The 24,282-nt window shown below is 39.6% G+C and overlaps 1 protein-coding gene across 1 annotated transcript in view; it reads left to right on the forward strand.

The window, feature by feature from the left end:
* The first annotated feature begins 668 nt into the window (after positions 1–668).
* Positions 669–24,282, forward strand: part of DNAJC1 (DnaJ heat shock protein family (Hsp40) member C1) — a 108,857-nt gene continuing 85,243 nt past the window's right edge. The window contains exon 1 of the mRNA XM_082479027.1: positions 669–941. Coding sequence (XP_082335153.1) covers positions 777–941 — 165 coding nt within the window. The 5' untranslated portion in view covers positions 669–776. The remainder of the gene's footprint in view (positions 942–24,282) is intronic.

A 24,282-nucleotide genomic window follows, 5' to 3' on the forward strand; every position in this document is an offset into this window, starting at 1 on the left:
GGCACCGGGGCCGGCGGCGGTGGTGGCGGCGCGGCCCAGCACCGACCCACCCGCCGCTCCTCCCGGCGCCTGCTCCCTCCGCGGGCAGCGGCTGTGCCAGCCGCGGGGCGGACAAACGCCCCTCTACCCCGCAAAAAACACCCCATCCACCCCCCACCGCTCCCGCTGACGGGGTCCGGGGCAACGGCTGCCGCCCCTCAGGACCCCGCTCGTCGGCTGAGGGAAGGCTGCTCCGGGCGGGGGACACCCGGCCCTCTCCCGACCGCCGGGGGCCGTGTGTGTGTGTGGATTACCCTCAGGGGGATTACCGCGGGTGACGGGCGGAGGGTGCGGAGGGTGCTCCCGGAAGCCCCGAGCGGGGAGCGGGGGGAGGAGGCGGCCGGGAAAGGGAGGAGGAAGGGCCCGGCCCGCGGGGCGGATCGAGGCAGGCGCGCGAACCCCGCCGGCCGCGCAGATAGAGATCGCGCCAGGACCCCGCGCGCCCGGCCAGCCCGGCACCCCACAGCCCCCGCCTTTTTCGCCCTTCCCCCCGCGGCTCATCGACTGCGCGAGCGCCGGCGGTTGCCGGGGTACTCGACGTCAGAGCCTGCTGAGGCGGCGATTGGCCAGGCGGAGAGCGCTCTCCCCCTCCCCTCCCCTCCCTGGGACTCGCGACCGGCGGGGCCGGGCCTGTCTCCTTCCCCCTCAGTGCGGAGCCGCTGCCGGGGCGTGCGCGGAGTCAGCGGTGCCTCCCCGGCCACGTCCTCGCTGCTGTCGCCGCCGCCGGGGCGCGGGTCATGGGCCGGCTGCGGGCCGCGCCGCGCCTCCGGCTGCTGGCGCTCCTGGCCGTGCTGGCGCTGGTGGCGCCCCGCGCCCGCGCCTGGGACAGCGGCGACCTGGAGCTCTTCGACCTGGTGGAGGAGGTGCCGCGGAACTTCTACGACTTCCTGGGGGTGCAGCAGGTGAGCCAGGGACCGGGCAGCCCGCCCGCCGCGGGCCCCGAGGCCCGCCTCCCCCTGCCCCGGTCCTTTCCCGCGGGCGCGGGCCTCGCCTGTCAACGCCGTCCCTGCCTCCGCCGAACATGGCTGGCTCCCTCCCCCCAACCCCCCCGCGCTGCTGCCGCCCGGCTGCTCCCCACGGCACACGGGCGCCGGGCACGCCGCCGGCCCCTGGCCTTCTTGCCTGGCGCTGTCATCCTCCTCCGGCCCTGGCAGGCGTGCGGCTGTCCCGGCTCTGCCGCTGCAGTCCGGACCATCCCCCCCTCCTCCCCCCCCCCCCCCCCCGCCATGCCCTGGCTCCCGAGGCTCTGGGCAAGGCTCCTGTCCCTTCCCCAGCCTCTTCCTTCCCTCTGCAGGGGCTTCGCTCTCCTTCAGGTACTGTTCTGTTTTTTTTTCTCCTTCTGGCCCCACCATAAATCAGCCCTCCTTCTCCCACTGTACCTTTGTGTGTTCCTACTGCCTGTTGCTCTTCTGAATATATCTCTTTTTTTCTCCAATTGCATCTTAAGCTAGACAAAAGTAGTTTGTGGGCTTCTCCCACTTCCCATATGTATCCTGGGTATGGCTGTTTCTCATCTTTCCCTCATTCTGCATAGCTGAAGCTCCTTATCTTCTTAAGATTGTGCATCGCCATGTGTTGCAGCTCCTGTTTTCTCTCATGCACGCCATGTGGTAGACTGTGACCCTTTGCCATGGTAATGGCTTATAGATTGTTATATTTGTTTACTTTCCATGTATCTTGGTTATTGTGCATGGTTTTCACCTCAGTTTGCTAGGCAACACTTAAGATTATCTTTAAGCATTTATTATGCACCTTTGGTTAACTTTCATGCACATGTAGTCAAGACAGGAACTCCTGAACGTTTTTATCCTGTGTTTCTTGTGTATGTTTTAGATGTGGTTGCTGGTTTTGCTGCCACTTGGCATCTTCAATTTATATCACTTGTCCTGGCTCCCACTTGATGGCCTTCCTCTTCTCTAGATTCTCTGCTGTGTGTGTGATCTCATTCGATCTCTGTTCATGCATCTTAGCAATCTTCTTTTTGTCTTCCAGTCAGTATTCCTCTCCTCAATAATTAGATTTGCAATTCTTTATAATCAGTTACTTCACCCAGGGTCCCCAAAAGACATTTTGTTCTTTGTTTGTCTCCTAGCACCTCTACATTCTGGTGAGCGATCCTGCTATTCGAATGGCTTCGCTGATAACCATAAAGTTTATTCTGATGTAGTTCTTGTAGTTTTTGAGAATAGCTGTATTTTCAGGTGCATTTCATTAGGGCCATGTCTACAGAGAGAGGGAAGGTGTCTGCAATATGTAAGCAATCCTGTTTTGGAAACTACAGGCTGTGGTTGTTAATGATAGTTGAGGGGTTCTGAGTTGGTTTCATCTTTCTTTTACTCCTTCTTAAGCATCTGGTTTTAAATACTATGGAATACCATCATGTATACAACATGGCAAACACAGCTACCCAAGTTTCACTTTCACGAGCTTGAAAATCTAGGTTTTAATTCCTCAAAGGAAATTTTAGTGTTAGATAATGTACGGATTCAAAATTTTGTTTGTTTCAATTAGTGATGTTCAGATCTGGTATGCAACTCTTTGTTAATATCTTCCACAGTCCTTTTTTCTAGGGCTGAATCTGTACCTTGCACAATAAGTTTAGCAAAATATAACGTTACTTTTAGCAAGCAAGTTTTCTGCTAGTTCGCACTTCTTCTCCTAATATTAATGGAGACCTTGAATTACTTGTAATGTGCGAGCAGGGAAAAAGTTGGGGGAAATGCAACACAAGTGAAGGGAAGTTTAGTTAGTTACAAGTATATGCTAGTCGCTCATATTGTCTTTATAGCCAAGAGTTGAAGTGTAAATAGTACTAGATGCTTTGCACACACAGCAGAGTATACCTGTGAGTAGAGTACGCAATGTTGAAGTTGAGCTTCAATAGAAATTTGTAAGCATTAGAAGGTGCTGTATAGGTTTACAGGTTCTTCCACACTGTATCCTTTATTCCTGTGGCTTGCTTGTCTAGCCCTGACCTATACCAGAAGCTTCAAACAAGATACACAGGAACACAGGAAGTTCCGTTCAAATACACGGAAACAGTTCTTTACGGTGAGGGTGACAGAGCACTGGCACAGGCTGCCCAGGGAGGTTGTGGAGTCCCCTTCCCCGGAGATTTTCAAGACCCGCCTGGATGCAGTCCTGAGTAATGTGCTCTAGGCAATCCTGCTTTAGCAGGGGAGTTGGACTAGATGATCTCTAGAGGTCCCTTCCAACTCTGATAATTCTGTGATTCTGTGATACTGAAGCAGGAGTCTGACTTGCAGTGCCTCACTAGGTAGCTGCAGCTGTTTTAAGTTATTGTATGAGAAGGGTAACTAGTCTTTTGTAACGGCGGCAAGGGAAGTGCATGAATCTCAGGTGTACTGTATCCTACCTTGGATGTCTTAACAAAAAGCTGCCTTTTACCATAACGTCTCTATGTGCTGTTTGTGTGTTTTCCAGGTTTTCTGCTATTTTCTAAAACTATGGTTTAATGGAGCTTACTGGTTATTTTGTATGTCACTATTGTTTTAGTTGGGATGCCTTTGACAAGAATGCTGTGATTACCTTCTTGTAGTTCTGGTGCTAGTGGTTTTATTCCCTGTGCTAAGGTGTTTATCTTGGCATTTTAGCAAAAGATGGACAGAGTGTGTGTGGCAGTAGCCTTTGTGGCCGTGCCTTTCGACTGTTTTGTAATCTTTTGTTCATCAAAGCTTGCTTTGCGCTTCCCCTCCATATTCCTCTTGGCACTGATTGTCTTGTATCATGTCCTGATAATCCCTTCATCCTTCATGTACTTCTGGGGAAAGGAGTACTTCTCCCTTGTGTAGGATGCAACTTCTGCATCCAAGATACGTATGCTCAACCGTGTTTGTTAATGGTAGTATATCAGGGCTGTCAGACTTTCTAAACATGTCATCTTGTGTTTTGAAAACATATGGGGAATGACTCCAATGCTTCCTTAAGGCATTAAAGCAGCTTAGGTTTTGATGGGAGAATCGTCATACTGGCTGCTTGTTGAACCTCATATGCAATGTCAGAAGCTGATGTTGACCTCAACTGACAAGGTGCAGAAGGCATTGTGGGAAGTCCTGTAGCTCTCTAGCATGCTTTGATGAAGCCTCTGGTTGCTGTCTTTTTCCCTGGGATTGAAGAGAATTTATTTATTTATTTATTTTGTTGCTAGTATATGCTTGCAGGAGTAAGGATTTATGCATTTTGTCTTTTCGAGAGCCTTGTGGAAGCCTCCTGGTGTTGTCAGGTAATTGTCATCTGGCATTGGCAGAGTGTTAGGTTTGAAGCTGCTGTAGTGTTTTCCAAGATCGGTGACTGAGACAGAGAATGCTCTAATGGAAGCAATTTTTGTTGTGAACGTGTAACGACAGAGGAAGAGTAAGATTGTGACTGTCTTGGCTGTTAGAATAACTGTTCTTAGTACTTGACTTCAAGGAGGGGTTGGCTGAGAAATCTACAGATGCTCACAGAATGGTTAAGGTTGGAAGGGACCTCTGGAGGTCATTTTGTCCAACCCCCAAGTGTTAGGGCTGAGCACCTAGGTTAAGTACTGATATTTATACACGGACACTATCTGTTTGTTCATCCATCCAATCTAATGGTATCATAGCACATATAAGAAGTTTTGCATTGTTACTGTTCTGAACAATTTGGGAATTGCTCTGCTGTCCTGTTTTTTTGGTTGTTCTTAAGTTGATGATGTGATTAACTTGAATGACTTATCTAAAAAGGTTCTTAAGAAGTTTGACCTAACAGAATGGGGACATAAGATAACCTTTGACTTGAGAAAAAAATTACATTTCCATGTCCCCCAGTTGGTTACTGAAGTTGTGTCCAAATGAAGAAAATAGAATCATAAACTCTTGACAGATCAGATGTTATAATCATTTCAGTAATAGCTTCCTTATAGCCAGTTCCAAACTGACAAGGGATATGGACCAAATAGTATTCATCTAAAAATGAAGCAACAGAATTAAACCAGAGGCTATGCAGACTCAGTAATAGAATTACCCTGTTACCTGAGAATGAGAACATACAAATGTGATGTCAACTTTTTGGAAAAATTCCAGGAAGATCTGGGGAGCTACAAGCCTGTATGGTGGACAAACGAACTGATCAAGTTAATATTGTCTCTTACAGCTTTCAATAGCTGATACCTGCATAAATATGGTATGGTCTGGGTTAATCAACTTGGCATCAGTTGAACCTGTGGATCTCCTTGCCAAAATAATGCTTTTGATTATAACTGTTTATGTGGCTACAAGGGAATTACCTGCTCCTCTACTCTTTTTGGCTTCCAGTAAGGAAGGCATTGCAGGCCTCTGAACGTCTTTTGAAACTTTGTGATAAGGTTCTCGGAGACAAGGGATCTGATCAAGAAATTTTTAGGAAATGCCTGTTTGTGAAGATGGGTTAAAATGCATGAGCTATGTTGCTAGAATTGGCCTGTGCAGAGCAGTATGTTATGTATCAGTTAGGACTAAGGAATTTCTGAATAAGGCTTTGGCTTCTCCTGGTAATCAGATAAGGGAACAGGTTTGTACTGAAAGTTCTGCTAGGTCTGTGCAGTGTATGAAAGCAAACACAGAAAGTTTGAGGTAGTAGAAGAGGCCCTGGGACCTCAAGTTCCTGAGGGAGAGTTAACACATGGGTGGGGCTTGCTGGCCAAAACTGTGGATAAATATATAACCCCCCAAAAGTGTTGAGGGAGATTTTCTTCAGTATTTGTTTATGCCTTCCTTATGGCACATGAGATTTATTTTGAACCAGGCTCTAATCCATTCATATGACTTTACTGTAGAGAACTAAGAGCATTGTATCCATATCATTGCTAGTTGATGGGTTTGCTAGATTTGTGCTGCAGCGCAAAGTCAGATCTGCACACACAGAACCTGATTTTGGTCCTACAGTCTGTGAGACACTGGTATGTTAGCAACTCCAAGAAAGCGCAAGATGTGAAAACCAAGGACTGATTTCTTTGGCTGCAGGAATCCACAACCCCTCTAGATGAGCTGGATGTATTGGACTAATAGGGTCCTTTCAAGAACACTGGAACAGAGGAGCTGTGTGTCCCCTGGCAAGTAGCAGGGTCAGACAGGGTTGCGTCTGTAGAATGCAACATTTGGTCCTGAGGAGTCGGTGTCCATACTGTTTGCATTTCAGGGATTTTTTTGTTGCTGTTGAACTAATTCCAGGCTGGCTGCATGGATTCAATGCCCGTTTGTGTTGAAGTGCGCTGTTTGCACTCCTGGTTTTACATCTTACAGTTCAGTTCTGTCCAAAAGGAATCCAGTTCATCCACTCTAGGACCACTTCATGATACACAGTCAGTGGGTACAATAAGGAAGTTTGCTTTACATGTGCATTCCTGATCTGTATTAAAAATTTGAGGTAGATGTATCTTTAAGACTATCGTTTATAGTAAATGGCTGATGCTGAATTTTACCTCTCGGCATTGCCCTGTAAGAAGCTTACCAGGAATGAACACCACAACAAATTGTGTCTTTTTATGGTATTTATGGGAAACGTAAGAAAAGCAATAGGTTTTTGCGTAGTCTGTTTCAGATTATTTTTCAGACAGAATGGCAATCTCTGGAGCTGTCAGTGTTCTATCATCTGGCATTGCTGTAGTTCTGGCTTTGAATGGGTCACTGTCCAGAAAAAAAATAATCTAGATAAAACTATTTTTGCTTTAGAGCTTTTTGGGAACTTTGAGTACACATTGTGGTCCCCTTAAGTGCGAAGAGGCATGTGAGGGAGAGCTGTATCTACTCAAGGAATGCTCTCGAGTCCTTAGCAAGAACAACCCACTTATACCCATACAGGTCTTCTGTCTCCCCTGGTGGGCAGGGTGTACATAAGGAGGACAAGGAAGGGGAAATAAGGAGGGTTAGCCCAGAAACTCAGCAGTTTGTTTCTTCTTCCTGGTTCCAAGCTGGATCACGTTCCAAAGACTTATTTTAGTTGCTCTTCTAACAATTAAGGCTGTTCTCCCTGCTGCTATTTAAGGTTAACATATGTGGGTTATGATGCAGAGTGCATCATCTGCAAATGTTTTAGAGAAAGTCCAGGTTGTTAATACTGCTTCGGTCTTCCAGGCTTTGGAAGTATTTGATCGGGTGAGATAGAGCTTCACACATGGCAATTATGACATCACTTTTTCAGATGATTGTGTCAAAACTGTAAGTTGTAGGCTTTTCTTGCTTTGTTTTGTAAGATTATTTTCTCTTTGCATGACAAATAGGATATTCACTGTGACCTTAGAAAGTCTTGTGCTGTGAAGTAACATGGAGCCATGTAGCAGCTTAATATCTCAGTTACTCGTGTTTCAGGAATCAAAGTTGTTGGGCTAGTGATTAAACATCATGTCTAATGGTCTAAGGCCATTTCAAGATTGTTTTCTACTTCTCGTTCAAAATATATATTAAGCAGGTCTAGTAGTTTTGGAAGGTGTTAGATTTTAATGCACTGTCAATCGCAACATCAGAGTTCTCAGTTGGAGAGGTGAAATGCGTTTCAACTTCCTTCCTCCAGACTGTCAAAAATAATTAACTTCTGTAGCACACAACTAGGTAATAGTAGTAGCAGACCTTTATTTGGACAGTAATGTATTTTAGTAATTCCTGAAACTGTACATTTCTTTTAAGTGATGGATGAGGGAGGGGTTCTTCAAAATTGTTTTTTTGACTTCAAGAATTGGCTCCTGTTAGGACAGTTACAGCCAAAAAAGACCCCCAAAGCCTCTGAATATACTGTCAACATTCAGGCAGTAAGAGGTTCCATCTACTAGTTTGAACAAAAATAGCATTAGAAAATCCAGATTTGTTTCTAGTGGCTTTAGCTGTAATCTCAGTTCATTGCATAAAAGTAATTGTGTGCTTTTTCTCACTGTTGTTGAGACATAATTCTGCATCCCTTCATGGTTTTAAACTTTCTATTTGAGTCTGAGTTATACATGGAAGTGAGATTTCCAGCAGTTCAGGAAACTCCGCTTTTCATAAAAGAAATGTAAATTATTAAAATTGTGTGTAGTCATTGTTGAGATTATTCACTTGGATCCTACAGAACAAAGTTGTTCTGAACTATAGAGTAGTTTAATTGCTCACAAGAGTCACCACAGAGAAGCAGTTATGATAGCTGCTCATATTTGTAAATGAGAGTGGTGTAGGATATGGGTTTTCATGTGTGTATTGGTTTTGTTTTGGCTTTTTCTTAACAGTGCTGAACTTCCAGGTAAGTTGCTGATAGCTAATGTAATCCATTCTGTAAGTGCCCTGACATGTATCCTGTATGCATAATGTTCCCTGATGCTTTTGTTCACAGTTGCTGCATTTAAAAAAGATCAAGACACCTAGACTTGTAAAACTTGTATTTTCCATAAAAACAGGGTTTCTGTATTGTTCCCTATTAAATTTCTGCTTGGATGTTATCCAAGTAAATCCAGGGTTTTTTTGCTTTCATTGTTGGCTCCTTCCTTAAAGACAGAAAAGTGTTTCAGTATCTACCATTATAAATAATTTGAGACATTTACTGTTCACTTTCCCTGACAATTCATTCATATAATACTTTCCTGATTTCTTTCAGATTATATTTTTCTTCTTCTTTCTTGCTGCATAGATGGACATATAGCAACAGAAAACTACTATGTTTGGGAACCTAAAGAACTAACAGTATGCAAAGCGCTGTGAAAAGGATAAAACAAGGAGTCTCAATTTTTTTTTTTTTTTTTTTTTGTCTGCAGCAGCAATAATTCAGTGATCCTTCTCTATACTTCCCACTTCATTAATCCTTTAAGGATGTGTCCATAATAGCTTGATCTTCAAATTGCAGAAATAAAAAATAGGCTATTTTTCTTCCTAGATGTTTTGTGTTTAACCTGTATTTCATTCAAGGGAGTGACCTGTTTCTTGGTGAGGAATGGTAGATGACCTGTGCTGGTGGCCTCTGGTCCTTACACAAGGCTGCATGTTTTATGCTTGTTTCAAAGTCATCCCCTTTGCTGAAGTTCTCATGTGTGTGCCTATGTTGGTATCTAAACCAGCCACATTATTAATCTAACATTACAGTTTTGTAAATGGCTTCCAGTGGGATTTTTACTACTTGACTGCTGTGGATTGTGGTCATCATGTTTGTCTGTAAAGTTGTGTAAAGAAAAATCTTAGAGGCAGCCTTAATTTCATTCTGTTGAATGATAAACCTTTTATGCTCCATCTAGACTCATTTTACCATTAAGATGAACGTGGTTTTCTAATCATATCTAGAGAAAATTCTAGCTTTGTGAGAGATATTTGGAGGTATCTATGGAGCTATTTTAACTTTAAGTACTTGGTAAAATTAAAAAAAATAAAATGAAAATTCAGCATATAAAATGTTCCTTAGTTGGGTTGGTGCTACTTGTGTTCTTAGCAGAGTCAGTAACAAAGAGCCTGTGGTGCTCTTGCACAGCTGAGCCAGTAAGAATGACACTATAAGCGATAAAGTTTTTTTATCTATAAGAATATGTATGATATTAAAAGTAATAAAAGGAGGAAATTAATGTATGTCTGAAATGTTTTGTTTTTCCACAGCATCCTGGTGGGCTAACGAAATTCACGCGGCATATAAAAACCTGCAGTTTTGCTTTTGATTTGCTTGTTAGCCTTTGTGCTTTTGCTTAGCTGTATGCTGTGCCCATTAAAAATTTGCTTCTCTCGATTTTGGGTTCCTAAACAGTAGTTTGTTGTTTTGTGTGGTCTTTTGTTTTGTTTTGTTCCCCCCCCCCCCCGCAGCCTAAAATTGTTATTTTTCCCTAAGTTATGAGGAGATTCGGGGTTTCTGTGTTTCTTTTGCTTTTCTTTTGCTTTTTGTTTGCTTGCCTGTGAGCCTTGTTTGGATGTTACTAGCTCTGTGATTTGTAAACAATCTTGTGTATGTGGCAATGTGGTGTACATGTCCTGTATGTTACAATTATGCAAATAGTGTTTGAATGTAACACTTTAAAGCAGGGTTGTGTATTACTGGGCTCTCATCTGATGGATTGCTGAAGTGCAAATTTCTTTAATGACCTGGCTGGCAGGCCTCACAAACTGTTCTTCTTGATGTCAAACAAATGAGCGGTGGAATGAGAAGAGAAGAAAATTCATAAGCAGTCCCTCATCTCTGCTAGATCTGAAATTCTTCCTTCTTGGTGTTAATCCAGAAAACTTGCGGAGAAAACCAGAAGATGCATAGGAGCTGTTGAAATAAAGTCACTGCAATCTTTCTCTGACTAAAGAGAAAAAGAAGGATGAGGGGAGTCTTGCATTCATACATAGGCTGTAATTCTGAAATGCTGCTGTCTCCAACACTGTAAAGTTCTTTTGCTTGTTGAAGGAAGCATTCAGTGCTGATGAGGGCATGAGAAAGCTGTGAAGTAGCCTTACTGCGCTGGTTTGGGGTGAATAGTTTCTCCTTTAAGGGGCAATAATTGTTTTTACCGACCCCAGAAAATATTGTGAACAATTCTGTAGTCTGATTGATCAATGTTTTATTAAATTTCAAACTGATTTAGTCTAGCTTTTGTATTTAATAATCACCATTTCATAGTCAGTGATTCCTGTAGTGTTCTTTTATGGGATATAGATGCTGGATGGGGAGAGTAGAAGTATGCCATCTAATTTTGTGACAGTTTACAATGATATTAGGAATTCCTTTACTGGACGCTGTGTCTAACAGTGGCTATTACAATGTTATAGTAGAAGAATAGAAAGTCTGTAAAATTTCATCCTATACGGAAGCCTCTTCCTATTTCCTATTGGGAATTATTTAAAATCTTATTAAACAGAAAGGAAACCTTATTCAATTCAAGCACTTCTTTCAGGTGATTAAAATTTTGAAATAAACTTGTTTTCCAACCTGAGTCTACCTATATATTGAATAGAAAGTATTTCTTTTGTCAGTTTATAACCTGTGTGGTTTGTAGTTTCCGTTCTATTGAATATTTTCCTCTTTCTATTTCTGCTCCAGTACCTTTTCAACACTACAAGCTAACCCAGCGACATTCAAAACAGAATAGTGAATTCAAATGTTGGACAGTATCTGTTGATTATAGTATTTCAACAGTTGAAACGCAGATTGAGGGTGTTGGTCAAGTCATTTGTCTCTTGCAACTTACAATGGTGAAAGAACAAACCTCTTTGGCACTTAAATATATACTATATATAAAGCTAGGTATAACTGACTTACGTTCATGCATTCATGTTCAGTTACATAGTACAGAGTTCCCATGCTGGAGTACACCAGTCGTCCATTTAGTAAATCTTTTTGGTCTTTGTGTTTTCTGGTTGAGTAATACTAGGTGCTTAACCAGAAAGCTGTGTTAATTTGCGGGGTGAGAGGTGGCAGAATCCAATTCTCTGCTGGACAGACAGACTAACCTATCAATCAGTTACTGACTTGCTAATTTCCTCAATAGTGATGATTTATGCCTTTCACACACTTACACTTACCTTTCTTACCTAAAAATGGATATGACTTATAGACACCTTAATTTTCTGGTGGAGGTGCAGAGTGCTGGTTAGTAAACTTAGATTAAGGACAATAGCTGAAGTAGGTCAGTAGCTTAGTAGTTTCCAGGGCCCTGAGATTCATTGGTTGAAACCCACTATCTATCTCCATGTAGTTAGATATTCTTTTGTTCATTCTCTGTGCGGTTAGTCCGCAGATGGTCTTTTGGTCACTGGAGATACCTGCTTCTGTTTTTCTTTTTAAATTGTTACCTTTTCCTCAGTGGTGTCATGCAGTAGGGCTTCTGAAGAGGATTTAATTTTTGGATAAACATGTATCATTTAAAAAAAAAAAAACATTTCTTAAATGTTATTTGCAATTGAGAATGCTAAACACCCTTGCCTTGTCTTGATTGCAAATGTTTAATAATAGTCCAGTATTGTATCCCAAGCAATGGATCCTGGTGCCTGTGAGGGCCTCTTTCCATTCCCTAGTCATCTTGTTCTCCAGTTAGGGTACCCCTCCATGTCATCCACAAACTTCTTGAATGCCTTCAGGGAGTGCTGGATGCTGTCAATGTGCTCTGGCTGTTTTCCACACTGTTTTCTTACTATTTATGTACTTCTCTGTAACCCTTGCACTTATTCCTTAAATAAAAATAATAAAGCCAGTGGCAGCAGATGGTGTTAGTTGAGGAGAGCATGTGAACCTAGCCATGTCTTGCAGTCCATTTGCCCCCTGTACCTCTCAGCTTTCACAGTTTTTCATCAGTAATGTTAAAAGGTGCATTCCTGGTGGTGCTTTTCCATCAGCTGGTGCTGTACGGTGGGTTTGGAGAACTGTCAGCATTGTGTCTTGGGTCGCTTAATAATTTGTAATTGCCAGCTCCAAGCTCTGCTCTGTGTAGGCATGGTTTAATTTAAGGCGACAGTCTTACCTTTGCTGAATCTTCATTCACTTTTTTGCCAGATCCGTTTGGCATTCCCTCGCTGGTGTCTGGTATCTACCCAAAATGTATAGTGTCAGCTATGAACTGTGAGATTTCACTGCATGCTCAACTCCTCAGGTTGTCATTGAAAGTGCTGAATAAAGCCAGTCCCAGCATCAATCCCCCAGCAGGAGACCTTTCAGCTGCCTATTCTCTGCCCTGAAAACTGGCCATTAAACCTTGCTTTTTGTATCCTGTTCATTAATTTTCTATTTGTAAGACTCTCCTCCCATCCTGTGGCAACTTAGTTTCTTTGATAACCTTTGGTGTGGAACCTTGTTGAAAGCTTTTTCAAAACTGGACTGTACTGTGTCTGCTGGACCTCCTCTCTCTGTCCTTACTGATGCACTCCGATGACTCAGGTGGGTTGGTGAGTCAGGGTTTCTCTTTGTAGAAGCCATGCAACATCTTTTCCAACAGGCCACTTTTATCCCTGTCTACAGTGACTTTATTTTTATAGCCCCTACTGCCTTTAGTAAGGATGGATGACAAACTTTATGGTCTGTAATTCCCAGGCTCTCTTCTGTGTTGTGGATTGTTTTTTGTTTGTTTGTTGATTGTTTGGTTTTGGGTTGGTTGTTTTTTTTTGGTGTGTGTGTGTGGATGGGAATCACCTTGGCAGCCTGCCAACTCCCTGGTGGAAGTTTTGTGCAGTACTAGGTTACCTTCCTCACCTGCAGCTTTGTGTATAAATTTCATTCAACAACCTCAGGTGAAAGCCATGGTACTGGCGACTTCTTAGTATCTAATTTGTCTGTTTGGAGTAAAATGTCTGTATATTTATTTAAAGTTGAATTAGCTTCTCTTGACCTGTCTACTGCAAAGAAAATGATGGTGTGGAAATCTCTCGAACGTCTCCAACGGGGAAGACTCATTAAATAAATTATTAACTTGCACAGCTGTAGCTTTATTCCTGAATGAAACTTTTCATAGTTTCATCATCAAGCAGTCTGTAGCTAGCATCCTGTTTTTGATTACATTTAAAGAAATGAAAGGATTTTGAAAATCAAATAAATTGCCACTCTTGTTTGGTTGGACAAATATAAAAGTCTGTATTAGCAAGTTAGAAGGAAGTAGTCAACATGTTTTTATAGCTATACATTCCACAAATTGTACTGGAGTTGGCACAAAATCCACCATGTTGCTGTTTTAGTTATTGATCATTAGATGGAAGAATAGCTGCTGTTACACGGTTTTCCTGTTCTATACATGCTATGCATGTATAATAAGGCACATTTTCTTAGGAGCTCAGGCCTTTAACTGAGAGATCTGGAAGGAGTTCAGGAGTATATCATCTGCTTCTGGTCACTTTTCTTCAGTAATTAGCATAAAATCTGTAACACCTCTGTCTTGGACAATAGTTCTCTTTTCTGAAGGTAAAATGGAGGGCTTGGGTTTGTATTACTACTTGACTAAAACTTAAGCAGAGTTGGTTTGTGTGTGTGTTGTCGTCCCATCTGTCCGTGTGTTTTTATGTTTTTATGTTTTCTATCAAATGCTAACATTGTGAGGAGAAAGACATGACAGGGTTTTATGAAATGCCTTAATTTCTGTAAGTTTTAAAAGATAGACTTGCCAAAATAAATTTTGCAGCAGGGAACTTGTTTGAAATGCAGGAACTTTATGTGAACATATTAAAGCTAAAAGTTGTATTGAATTTCAAGGTTTTACTACAGTCCTTTAGCGTACAATTAATTTTCTTTTTTCTGCTAAATAGACTTGATCTATTTTTTGTTTAGTTTATAATAAACTCATACTTCTAGGTAATATCTAAAGTAATTAAACCCTCTATCTAATCCTACTCATTGCTTCCATGCTCTGCGTGCACCTTGACTAATGTCAAGAGATGTGGATTTAGGGTAGACTTGGCTCTTTGTTAACATGTACATTGCTGAAGTGATGCACTGAGAAAATAAGTTGAGAACTCAAAGAAACAGTAACTAGAAAAAAGTATGGGGCAATGAAAGTCTAAATCAGACTGCATTTTCTGGGAAGTCTAGTTTTGTAGGTACAAAGTGCTGAGTGCAGAATTCAGATGGGCAATTTCATAGGAGAGGTGTTGGTGGTGAATATTTCCTATTTTGAGTTGCCTTAACAGTTGGACCCAGAATTGTCCTATAAAGGCTCCAGTTTGTCATAGTGCGACAGCAAATTGTAATGTATAGGTGCAATTAAGCATTATTTAATGTTGCAGCTGACTTTTATCATGTATGTCTTAGCTTTATCTTGATTTTTAGGTAAAACCATAATGCTTAATTCTATCATTCTCTGAAGATATAAGTTTGTGTAGGCTGTATTTAAATCCAAAATGTTTAGGTAATACTATATTCTCTGTACAAAAGGGATAGAGTTAGAGAGAAATGCACTGGAAGTAAAAATCGTACAGTAGCAATAGAGTACTTTAATCTTAATATTACACTTCCTATTTTAAACTATGATGTTTTAAAGTTTTTAGTACAAAACATTTGTTTGCATTAATTTTGTAGTATTAGAAGTTTAGAAAATAAATTGGGATGCTATTTTTGTTTAAAAAGTGCTTCTGCATAGATTGCCATTTTGCATTGCAGTATGTTGACTTCTCTTGTAAATGTATTTGTGAATATAAACACTGCTTAACATTGAATATGGATATCCATATTTTCTTTCTAAGATATAATTTCATTTGTCTTCTGAACTTTGAGGAAAGCAAACGTAGATTTTTAACAATTTTTTTTTTTTTTTAAAGGAAAACTTGTGTGGTATTTAGAGAACTGTTAACAGAGGCATGGTATCTTCTCAAATTTCTGACCTAAAGAAAGCAGAAGGCTGTAAAATATGAGTTTCTTCACTTCTGGAATATGTGAGATGCATCCCATAGCTTCTGTGCTCTTTTCTAACAGATTAACTCGAAGACACTGTCATTGAATTAACGGTATCCCATTATTATCAGGGTATTGGTTATCCTGTCTGCTGTCATGAGATATGAGAGCCTTACATGACAGCTGGTTAGACGTGATCAGATTGATACTATGGCTAGGAAAGACTGTACTGGACTAGGTTGGTTTCTGAAATTGATTTCTCAGTCAAGATACAATTGTATCTTGATCAGGTATTCAATATTTTGCAGTCCAGCTAAGACAAATATACAGAGTATTTCCCATTCCAATTGCAAGAGTGGAACTTGTTATTAGCATAAACCCCAACGTCTGCCCCCTTAACTTGCACAAGAGTTGCTTGTGGGATCCCAGACTGTTTGGCTGCAAGCCTTAATGAAGTACGTATATTGCAGTCATTTCCATTCTTCATCTGCGTATCAGATTCACAGGACAATTTAGTAAGACAATTATTTTGGTTATTCTTAAGGGGTAGCTTGCTCAAGCAGTGGTGCATTTTTGACTCTCCACTGGCAGGGGGTAGGTGGATAAAAAAAAAATCCACCCACAAAAAAAAAAAGTGGATTTAGGTATGAAGGTAAGAATGCCTAAAGGGATGGTATCTGGTGTAAGTTTGCAAAGGTGGCAAATAATGCTTAAGCTCTAACGGTAAAAACTTGTCCTTCTGTCCAGTTATATAACGAAACCAGTACGCCATTTAAAGATGAGATTGTGTGAGTCCTAAAGTGGTGGTCAAAAGAAGAAGGAAAGAATCCCTGAAGGGCATTGGTCACTCAGATACCCTAAGAATAAAACATGAAAGAAAACCAGTGTGTTGTGAAATGTGGGAATGAATTGATTACCCCCTCCTCACCGCCCATTTGCTGGGGGTTTTTTGTGTGACTAAATTAGTATAAAAGTTGCTAATTTCTGTGCTAGACTATGGTAAAAGTATTTGAGATAATAATTCAGTCTAGAAAATGCTATTCTGACTCTCAGCCCAATGCTTGTCCTCTAGGATCTATTGAATGTCAGTAGTAAGAGATTCATACTCTGGCAGTAGGCACCTTGAAAACAGGACTTACTTTCACAAGGATCTGTCTTGTAATGACTTGGTTAAGGAAAAACATCCTTAGAAAAGGTGAAAAAATAGTCTAAATGAGTTCTACTAGTGCAAAATCTATCACATATTCAAGTGAGGTACAGTGTGGGAGAGCACTTTGCTGAGTCCGAGCATGCTGGCAAGAGGAAGGAAAGCTGGAGAATCTAGCAGAGCCAGCATGTGCTTGGAATGGCAGGTCACTCCAGGGAAGTTTCTTATAGTCACTCTTGCTGATTGCCTAACAGGCTCGAGCTCTTCTGTATTAAATTTTTAAGGTAAATATTGAATTTGTGATTTTAGCAAGAATTATTGTATGTGCTCTGGTATAAATGTTCTAAAATTCTGTTTTATTTCAAGAATCGGTATTCTGGAAAATGTACTGCAGTTGCTATTATAGCCCAAGGAAAGGAGCCAATCTTCAAAAGAATAATTTGATTTTAAGTTGCATCTTGCTTATTATGCTGCCCTTTGATTTCTGTTTAAGTTGGACTTTGGTAGTTTTATTTGGATGAAGTATGAAAGTCTACTCCATTTTCTAACAAAGCCAGGTCCAGGCAACGTTTCTGATGAATTGATCTTTAATTGCTAGGTCACTGTCTTCCTTAAGGAGTCCCAGTGATATTCCCATCTTGACAAAGGAGGGCAAAGGCAGGTTTCCTTCTAGCTACTACTAGAATAAACACCTGTGGCCCCAAAAAAGGAAGCATGTGCTCGCCATAGACTTCCTGCATATTTTGCTTTAGTTGCTCTTCGCTATCTCCTTTACCCAGGAAAGATGCAAACAAATCCTCAGAATGAATGGCCTATGCTGATTTTTTCCCCTTTGTCTCTTCATTCCTCTCTAGACTTCATAGCAGATGTGTTTAGACCTGCCTACCAGGCCTTCATTTTCTAGATTAATATTTGGCTGCAGTTTTACAGTTTTCACTACCCATTAGCTCACTGGGCATTATGGAGATTTTTTTTTTTTTGCCTTCTTCCCCCCAAACTAAATCTCTGTCTTCAAACTGTCAATCCTAGAATAGTGATGGAGAACAAGATAGTTACCTAAATGCCTGCTTGTTCTTTGCTGTGCTTAAAGCTTTATTTTTCACCAAGACAGCATTGTTGCTGGGGCTGCACTGCCTCTTTAATGAGGCCAGTATATAGGGTCCCTGGTGGACACAGCTGAGAATTGCTGACTGTGATGCTTGAGTATTATTAGGGCTTTGTAAATACATCTTAGGAACCTTCTGCATTGCAGTTCACGTGATTGTCCATGCAACCCCTGGAGCTAATAATTATTCTCTCTTCCGTGATGATACTTTCCATGGCTTTTGTGCTAGTTTTTTTTTTTCCTGTTCTAATTTTCAGAGGCTGAAAGAGTGAAAAGTCTGACAGTCTTCTCTGTCCTGCACGAGTATATACTGTACTTTCTCTTCTGATTCCTCTTTTTCCTTTTTTTTGTCCCCTCATTAAGAACTCTAGTTATTAATCGCGGCTACTGTACAGGGATATCTATACTTTTTAAAGCACCCTTTCTCTGGTTACTTTTTCTTATCAAATACACTGATACATCCTTTTGAGATATCTGCAATCAGCTTGAACTACATGTAATCATGTTCAGGAAGAAAACTAAGGATTTTTTGTTGGCTTTTTTTTTTTTTAATTTCCAATGTCTTCTACTTCTGTTTGTTGCTCTTAATCTTGGAGGTCATCTTTACTCTATTGTGTGCTTGGTTGGTTTGTTTTTAAATGTATTCCTGCTGCCATCAAATTTTACTATGGCTTTCACTGCTCATCATAAATTCAGTCCTTTCTTTCAGCTCAGGAGCTAAAGTGGTTGTATGCACCCTGGTTAACTTACATTTCAATTACTTCAGGAACAGCCTCTTTGTTTAATCCTTACGCTTTCTGTAACTAAAATGACTTGTCTAAAATTGGTTTTGGCTTTTCAGTCGGACCTCAAGATTGAATTGCCAAGCAACAGGCAGTTAGTGTTGCTGCAAGCTTAAAGCTGCATGTGGCTTTAGGCTGCATGTTGTAGTCCCTCTGCATATTCCCTTTTTTATTCTTGATTTTTTTTTTTTTAATCCTCACATACTTTAGTTGTTGCTGGGTGTTTGGTTTTTTGTTTTGTTTTTTTTGTTTGTTTGTTTTTTTTTCCCTCCTTTGCTTGTTCACTGATTCTAAGCCCTTTCTGTTCAGTTTTAGGTCTCTTACTCCTGTTGTTTCTGAAGATATATTTTTACTTATGCATGTCAGTGTCAGCCCTATTCTTCCTTTCCCAGCGTTGCAGAAGGAACAATTGTCCTAAGTTTCATAATACATACTTCTAATTTTTCTGGCTTTCTCCAGTCATTCTCAAACAAATATTTGATGTGGTCTCAATTTCAATATCTAGGTGTTACACCAATGATTATTTTGAAGGAGGGTTTTCCACAACTGTATTTGAAAATTGCTGGTCTAGAAACAAAGTGTCTTTAGACAAGCAGGCTGGGTTCCAGGGCCAAGCAAACACAGAAGTCAGATCTTTCAGACTGACCTTTTCCAGATGGAAAGTTTGGCTCTCTGGCAGTTGCTTTCCCAATGGCAAAGTTTTAGCAGACGCTTTGTGTGAACCTGCTTTTCAGCAGGGAGCTGGCTCTGCTCAGTTCGAGGTAGGTAAGTGGCCACCCAGTACTAACACAGCACAGATTTAATCAATGAACTGGTAGACATAGGATTTGATAGAAATAGTTCAGTAGTTCTTTCCCTACCAATGAAGTATTGATAAGGCTCATAATAGAATATTATTTTTTTCTGTTATTTTTAATCTGATAACTGTTCCTTTTTCCATTTTTAAATTTCTGTAACAGAAGTTGAATTCTTAAGCTCTGTTACATGTGCTAGTCACTATTCTGTCTAATGGGACAACACCAAGAAGTCTTTATACTTTAGCTTCTGCCATGGACAAAATACCCAATTGGAATAACTGCTGAAGAGAAAGTATAGTGAAATAAGGTTGTGTGCATGGAAGAGCAGATGGAAGCAGTTAATGCAGTTTCACTGTATGTATGCTAGGAGGTTTATTTTAGAGGTATTCCTAGTCATGGTGAAGACCTTGTGGGATTTCTGTAATTCAAAGCATTGTATGGCTATGGCAGGGCGGTTGGAACTTGATGATCTTCAAGGTCCTTTCCGACCTAAACCATTCTATGATTATATGATTCTATGTGGGAGTGATGGGCAGCTGTGGGACTAGTTGTACCATAAGTCACTCAAGGGGTTGAAATTGGAGCAATCAAGGTCTTGCAGCCTGGCTCCATTCTGCTGTTACTTTATTAGGTCTTTTTCCTATTTATTTGATGTAGACAAACCCTTTTTTTTGGTGTGTTGTGGGCCTGTTTCCCCATAGGTCGCTTTTGATTGTAGAGCATTAAGACTTCTCCTGACATAACGAATGTCCACAGTTGATTACAGCTGTGGAGCACAAAGGGAGGGACTGACATAGCTGCATACTTGCTGCATTAGACACTGCCGAAGAGATGGGCTGCTGTTTTGCCCTTTCTTTTGACATACTGCCATTAGGCAACACTAAGTCCGAGGAGAGATTTATGCTGTTCCTAGTTGCTAAATTAAGTATTTTTGAAGTGTTATGTGTTACGTATATAATTGCTTAAAAATTATTTTATTGTGATGCCTTTTAGTTCTAAATATAGTGTTGGGGAATATGGACATAGATTTTTATTCTGTGCAATTTGAAGTAAAAATGAACCTTAGAAAAAGAGATTTGAACCTTAAAAAAAGAGATTTGAAACCATTGCTGAATTTGGAGTAGATATACCGGAACTTGAATGAAAAGAACCATAAAGATTTTCAGTATTCAGTATTTATAGTTGTCTCTGTACTATACCAATCATTTAATCCGATTATTGAGACTTTACATTTTTAAGTTCAGTTTTGGTTTCTTACCACTTGATGGCAGTGAAGGAGCTAGTGTTGCCAGGCAAAGGTTCAGGGCAAGAACCCATTATGAATAACAAAAGAGGAGGTACAAAGGAAGCCTCTGACATTTAATATTGTTCACATTTCTAGGTGATATTACATATAGCACAAATGACAGTAGAGGAAGAAAAGCCTCTAGATGGAGCTTCAGTACTTCCAATGGGGGAGAGATTTTTATACTCAAGTGGTTTGCTCCTATTTATAATAATTATTTCAAACAACTTCCCCATTTAAGAATTAAATGATACCAGACATAATCAATAAGTAATATCAGTGCTTCTGATATTATAAGCATACTGTGCTTCCTGAAGAGCGTGCAATTCTGACATTTTTCTCACACCTTCTGTTCAAATCCTACAGCCCTTCAACATTCTTAGGAATTCTCAGATATTGTTAGAAATGTGTGATGTAGATTAAGGATCAGCATAATTATTCAAGCTTTTTTTAAAAAAAAGATAATTGGATTTTATTGGTGCACCAAAAAGAGAAACTTGAAAAATACTGTTCAAATTGGAAACTGCCCTGCAGTATTTACTGGTTTGCGTGGTCTAGTCCCAGTGAAGAAATGTTTGTTGTGACATTAAATATTACAATGCATGGACGAGTGTTTGAGGCACTTTATTAGTGTAGGTTCTTTTGCACTTCCTACACCCATGTACACCTCTTGCCAAGCTGGTATGGGGAAATGAACCATATAATGGCCCTGCTATAGTAATTGGCTCCACATGGGTGGACTCTAGCGCACAGACAAAACCTTATTTGAAGTAATTGGTGCTTTGTGTAGGTACAAGGGTCTGTACATGCAGATTTATTTTGGATCCTGGGTCAAACCTTGGCATTAGTAAAGGTTTCAATTTCATGCAGTGTCTTTGACATGTAAGTGATTTTGAATGAGTATCAAAAACATCCATGCAGATGATAGAAAGCAACTTGATTGAACTTGTTTGTTGAAAATACACACAGCTAGTATTTTGCTGTTATGTTTTTGATTGAATATTAAAGAAAGAACTTGGCTTGTTAAGTTTTGTGAAAGTACAGCCTGTTACTAATTTTAGAAAATATCGAAAAAGCAAATAAGTTTGCATAATTATTAAATACCTTAATCATTAGCGGTATTTTTCTAGTTCTATAGTAGGCAGTACTACATAAACTCACAGTAGAACATAAGTGAAAATTTACTGGTATTATCAAATATTTACTTTGGTTTCAGACACAATTCTTATTTTTAAAAAGCATTTAAGCACATTATTTCTAGTATTATCTGGCATTTGTTAGCTTAATTGAAGGATTGCTGTTGCTGGTTTAATATAATGACAGTCAGAGCATAATTTGGGGGCAAAATTCACGTTTATCAGATCAAATAAGTATCAAATACACAATCTGTCTAGTGATCAAAAGAAAGGGGTAGGAGATGGAGTTGAAGATAGTGCAGTATTTAGAATGATTGTTTCAGCCAGTGGAGACTCATTTGCTGGAAATGCCCTTGTGAGATTGTAGCATTTCTTCATCTATGGCATTAGTTCATTGTGTGGTATAAAAAGGTATTGAAATGAGTTTCTTGTCAATGCTGTTTTGAGTAAGATTTGTTAGAAAACAATGAAGTTTTACTTGATTATGTGATATGGGTTGGCTGTATTTATTTTAATGTCAGTGGAAAACCTTAGCTACTGCGGTGCAATAGAATTTTAAGAGAACCTAGTGCAAGCTTTTTCAGCTGCTACTATTCAATTTAGGGGAATTTGAAAGGTACAAAGAAAATTATCACAGCATTTGGAACATGAAATCAATTTGTTTTAGGAAGTTAGTGTTAATCTTGCTCTGTTTGCTTGCTGGGCTGAACAGCATAATTGCCAAAAATCAGATATGGGAAGAATACATACATTTGTGCAAGATAAATTTTATTCTTCTAGGTGATTGTCAAGAATTTTAGCAAATGTAACTTTAAAAATAATCTGGTTTGGTTGGTTTTGCATTTTTTTGCCTGAAAAGTAAACTTATCTAGCTGATGAGATTTTTTTTCATTCAAGGAATTATGTTATATGACTGCATACAATTGTTAAATCTTGTGGTCAAGAAATCACTTTTTTTTTTTTATAAAAGGGGAAAAAAAAATAAAAGGCTGTGGATGTAATGCAACTCTTGCATTTCCTGGAGGGTAACTAGTGTGTGCTGCATAGCTTCCATATTAATCAGTGCAGTAGTAGCAATTCCCCAGAAGCAATGTGCTATTTTTATTTCTCCTTATCTGGTTAAGAGTTGCAGATAATAGTAAAGGTCTCCATTTCTAGGTTTCATCTCTGTTAAAGTCGGCAAATTCGTAGTGATCTTTTAAAAATCCTTTGGCTTTTTTCTTTTGCTGTGCTAAAACTTGGGGTCGTTTTTGTCCTGAAATTCTCTCTTAGTTATGTCTTTATATTAACTTTATCATTAAAACTTCAAGGTTCTTTGTTATTAAAAAAAAAAGTTGATGGCGTTTTTATTTGTCCTTGACTGCTGAGCAAATCTCAAACGATTACTTCCGGTTTGGGTTGAAGGAACAAGTGAATTCTTGGAAAAGGCATACAGTTGCACAAATTAGCAACCAATATATGGAGTAAATTCCCTTGAATATTACTGCATTCACTACTGATGCATATTTTGAACAAAGAATTAATTCTGTATCTGTAGGCAGTACTTAGTTTTGTCATTTAAAAGTAAAAATGTCCTATCAGAACTGGAGACTTGATATTATTGTGGAGTTAATTTTTACCTTAGCTTACGTTTTAGTAGTGATGGAAGAGATACACTAAGTAAAACTACTGAATTAGTGAAAAAAATCAGAAGTTCCCCTTCTGTGGAGAGATCTTCTAAACGATTTTATTTTACTTTATTAGAATCATAGGAAAAAAAGCTGATAAAACTGATCATATAAAACTGTGTAATAATTAGCATTTCTTGTTGTAATGTTTAGTGAAAGCAGAATAAATATGAAGAACTTCAAATTGCTCATAGAATTAACTCTTCATGTTTTTGTTTTATTTTGCCACAAGAGAGCCTTTCAGAATTTGAATTTCATTGTGTTGCAACTCATTAATGCAGTGAGTAGCAAGTTTTTTGTTTGTGTGCCTTTATTCAATATTCACCTAATATTCAGACCAAATTAAAGATTTCTGGAGACTTGTTCAGTAAAGAAAGTTAAAACCAAAGTATTTTTGTTGTTTTATCACAAAAGCTTTTTTACTTCTTATATCTGGTTTATTTGTACCTCCTGTTATTAATGATTAACTGAACAAATATCCTTGACTTGTTGTCTTTTAAAAATAGTTTTATTTTCACTTTTTTTATACAAAAATTGATATAGAAACATGGAAACTAATTATAGTTCTGTGTTGGGGATCATGTCCCTATTTCCTTTTATCATTTCCTCATTTTTGAGAGTTGCTTCTCTCCCCTAGATTGCTGCTTGGTCTTATCTAACATTATTAGTTGAAAAGAGGTGGGTGGTAGTGAAGACTCTTAAATTTTGTTGAACTGTTTCATGTGAAGAACATTACATAAAATATGTATGCATATAGATTACAATCTATGTGTGTGTGTAAAGTCCGTCTAAATTAAGATGATTATTGAAGTTGCCCTCATTTCCGTTTTTCAAGGAACGCTTGTTATGCTAAGAATCCTTTGTAAACAAGACTCTTTCATTCAACTCTAGATCAATATAAACAGAAAGGTTTTCTTGGGTAAGATAAACTGTTCTCCATATGTAAAGTTTTCTTGCTTGTAAAGGTGCTGGTAATTTTTCAGTTCATGGATGTTTAAGTTGGAATCTAGATCTATAAATATTATTGAATAAAAGCATAGCATGCCTGTCAGTTTGTTTGGGAGCATAATTCTACCAG

Source organism: Vanellus vanellus, assembly GCF_965231255.1.
Source record: "Vanellus vanellus genome assembly, chromosome: 2".
NCBI lineage: Eukaryota > Metazoa > Chordata > Aves > Charadriiformes > Charadriidae > Vanellus > Vanellus vanellus.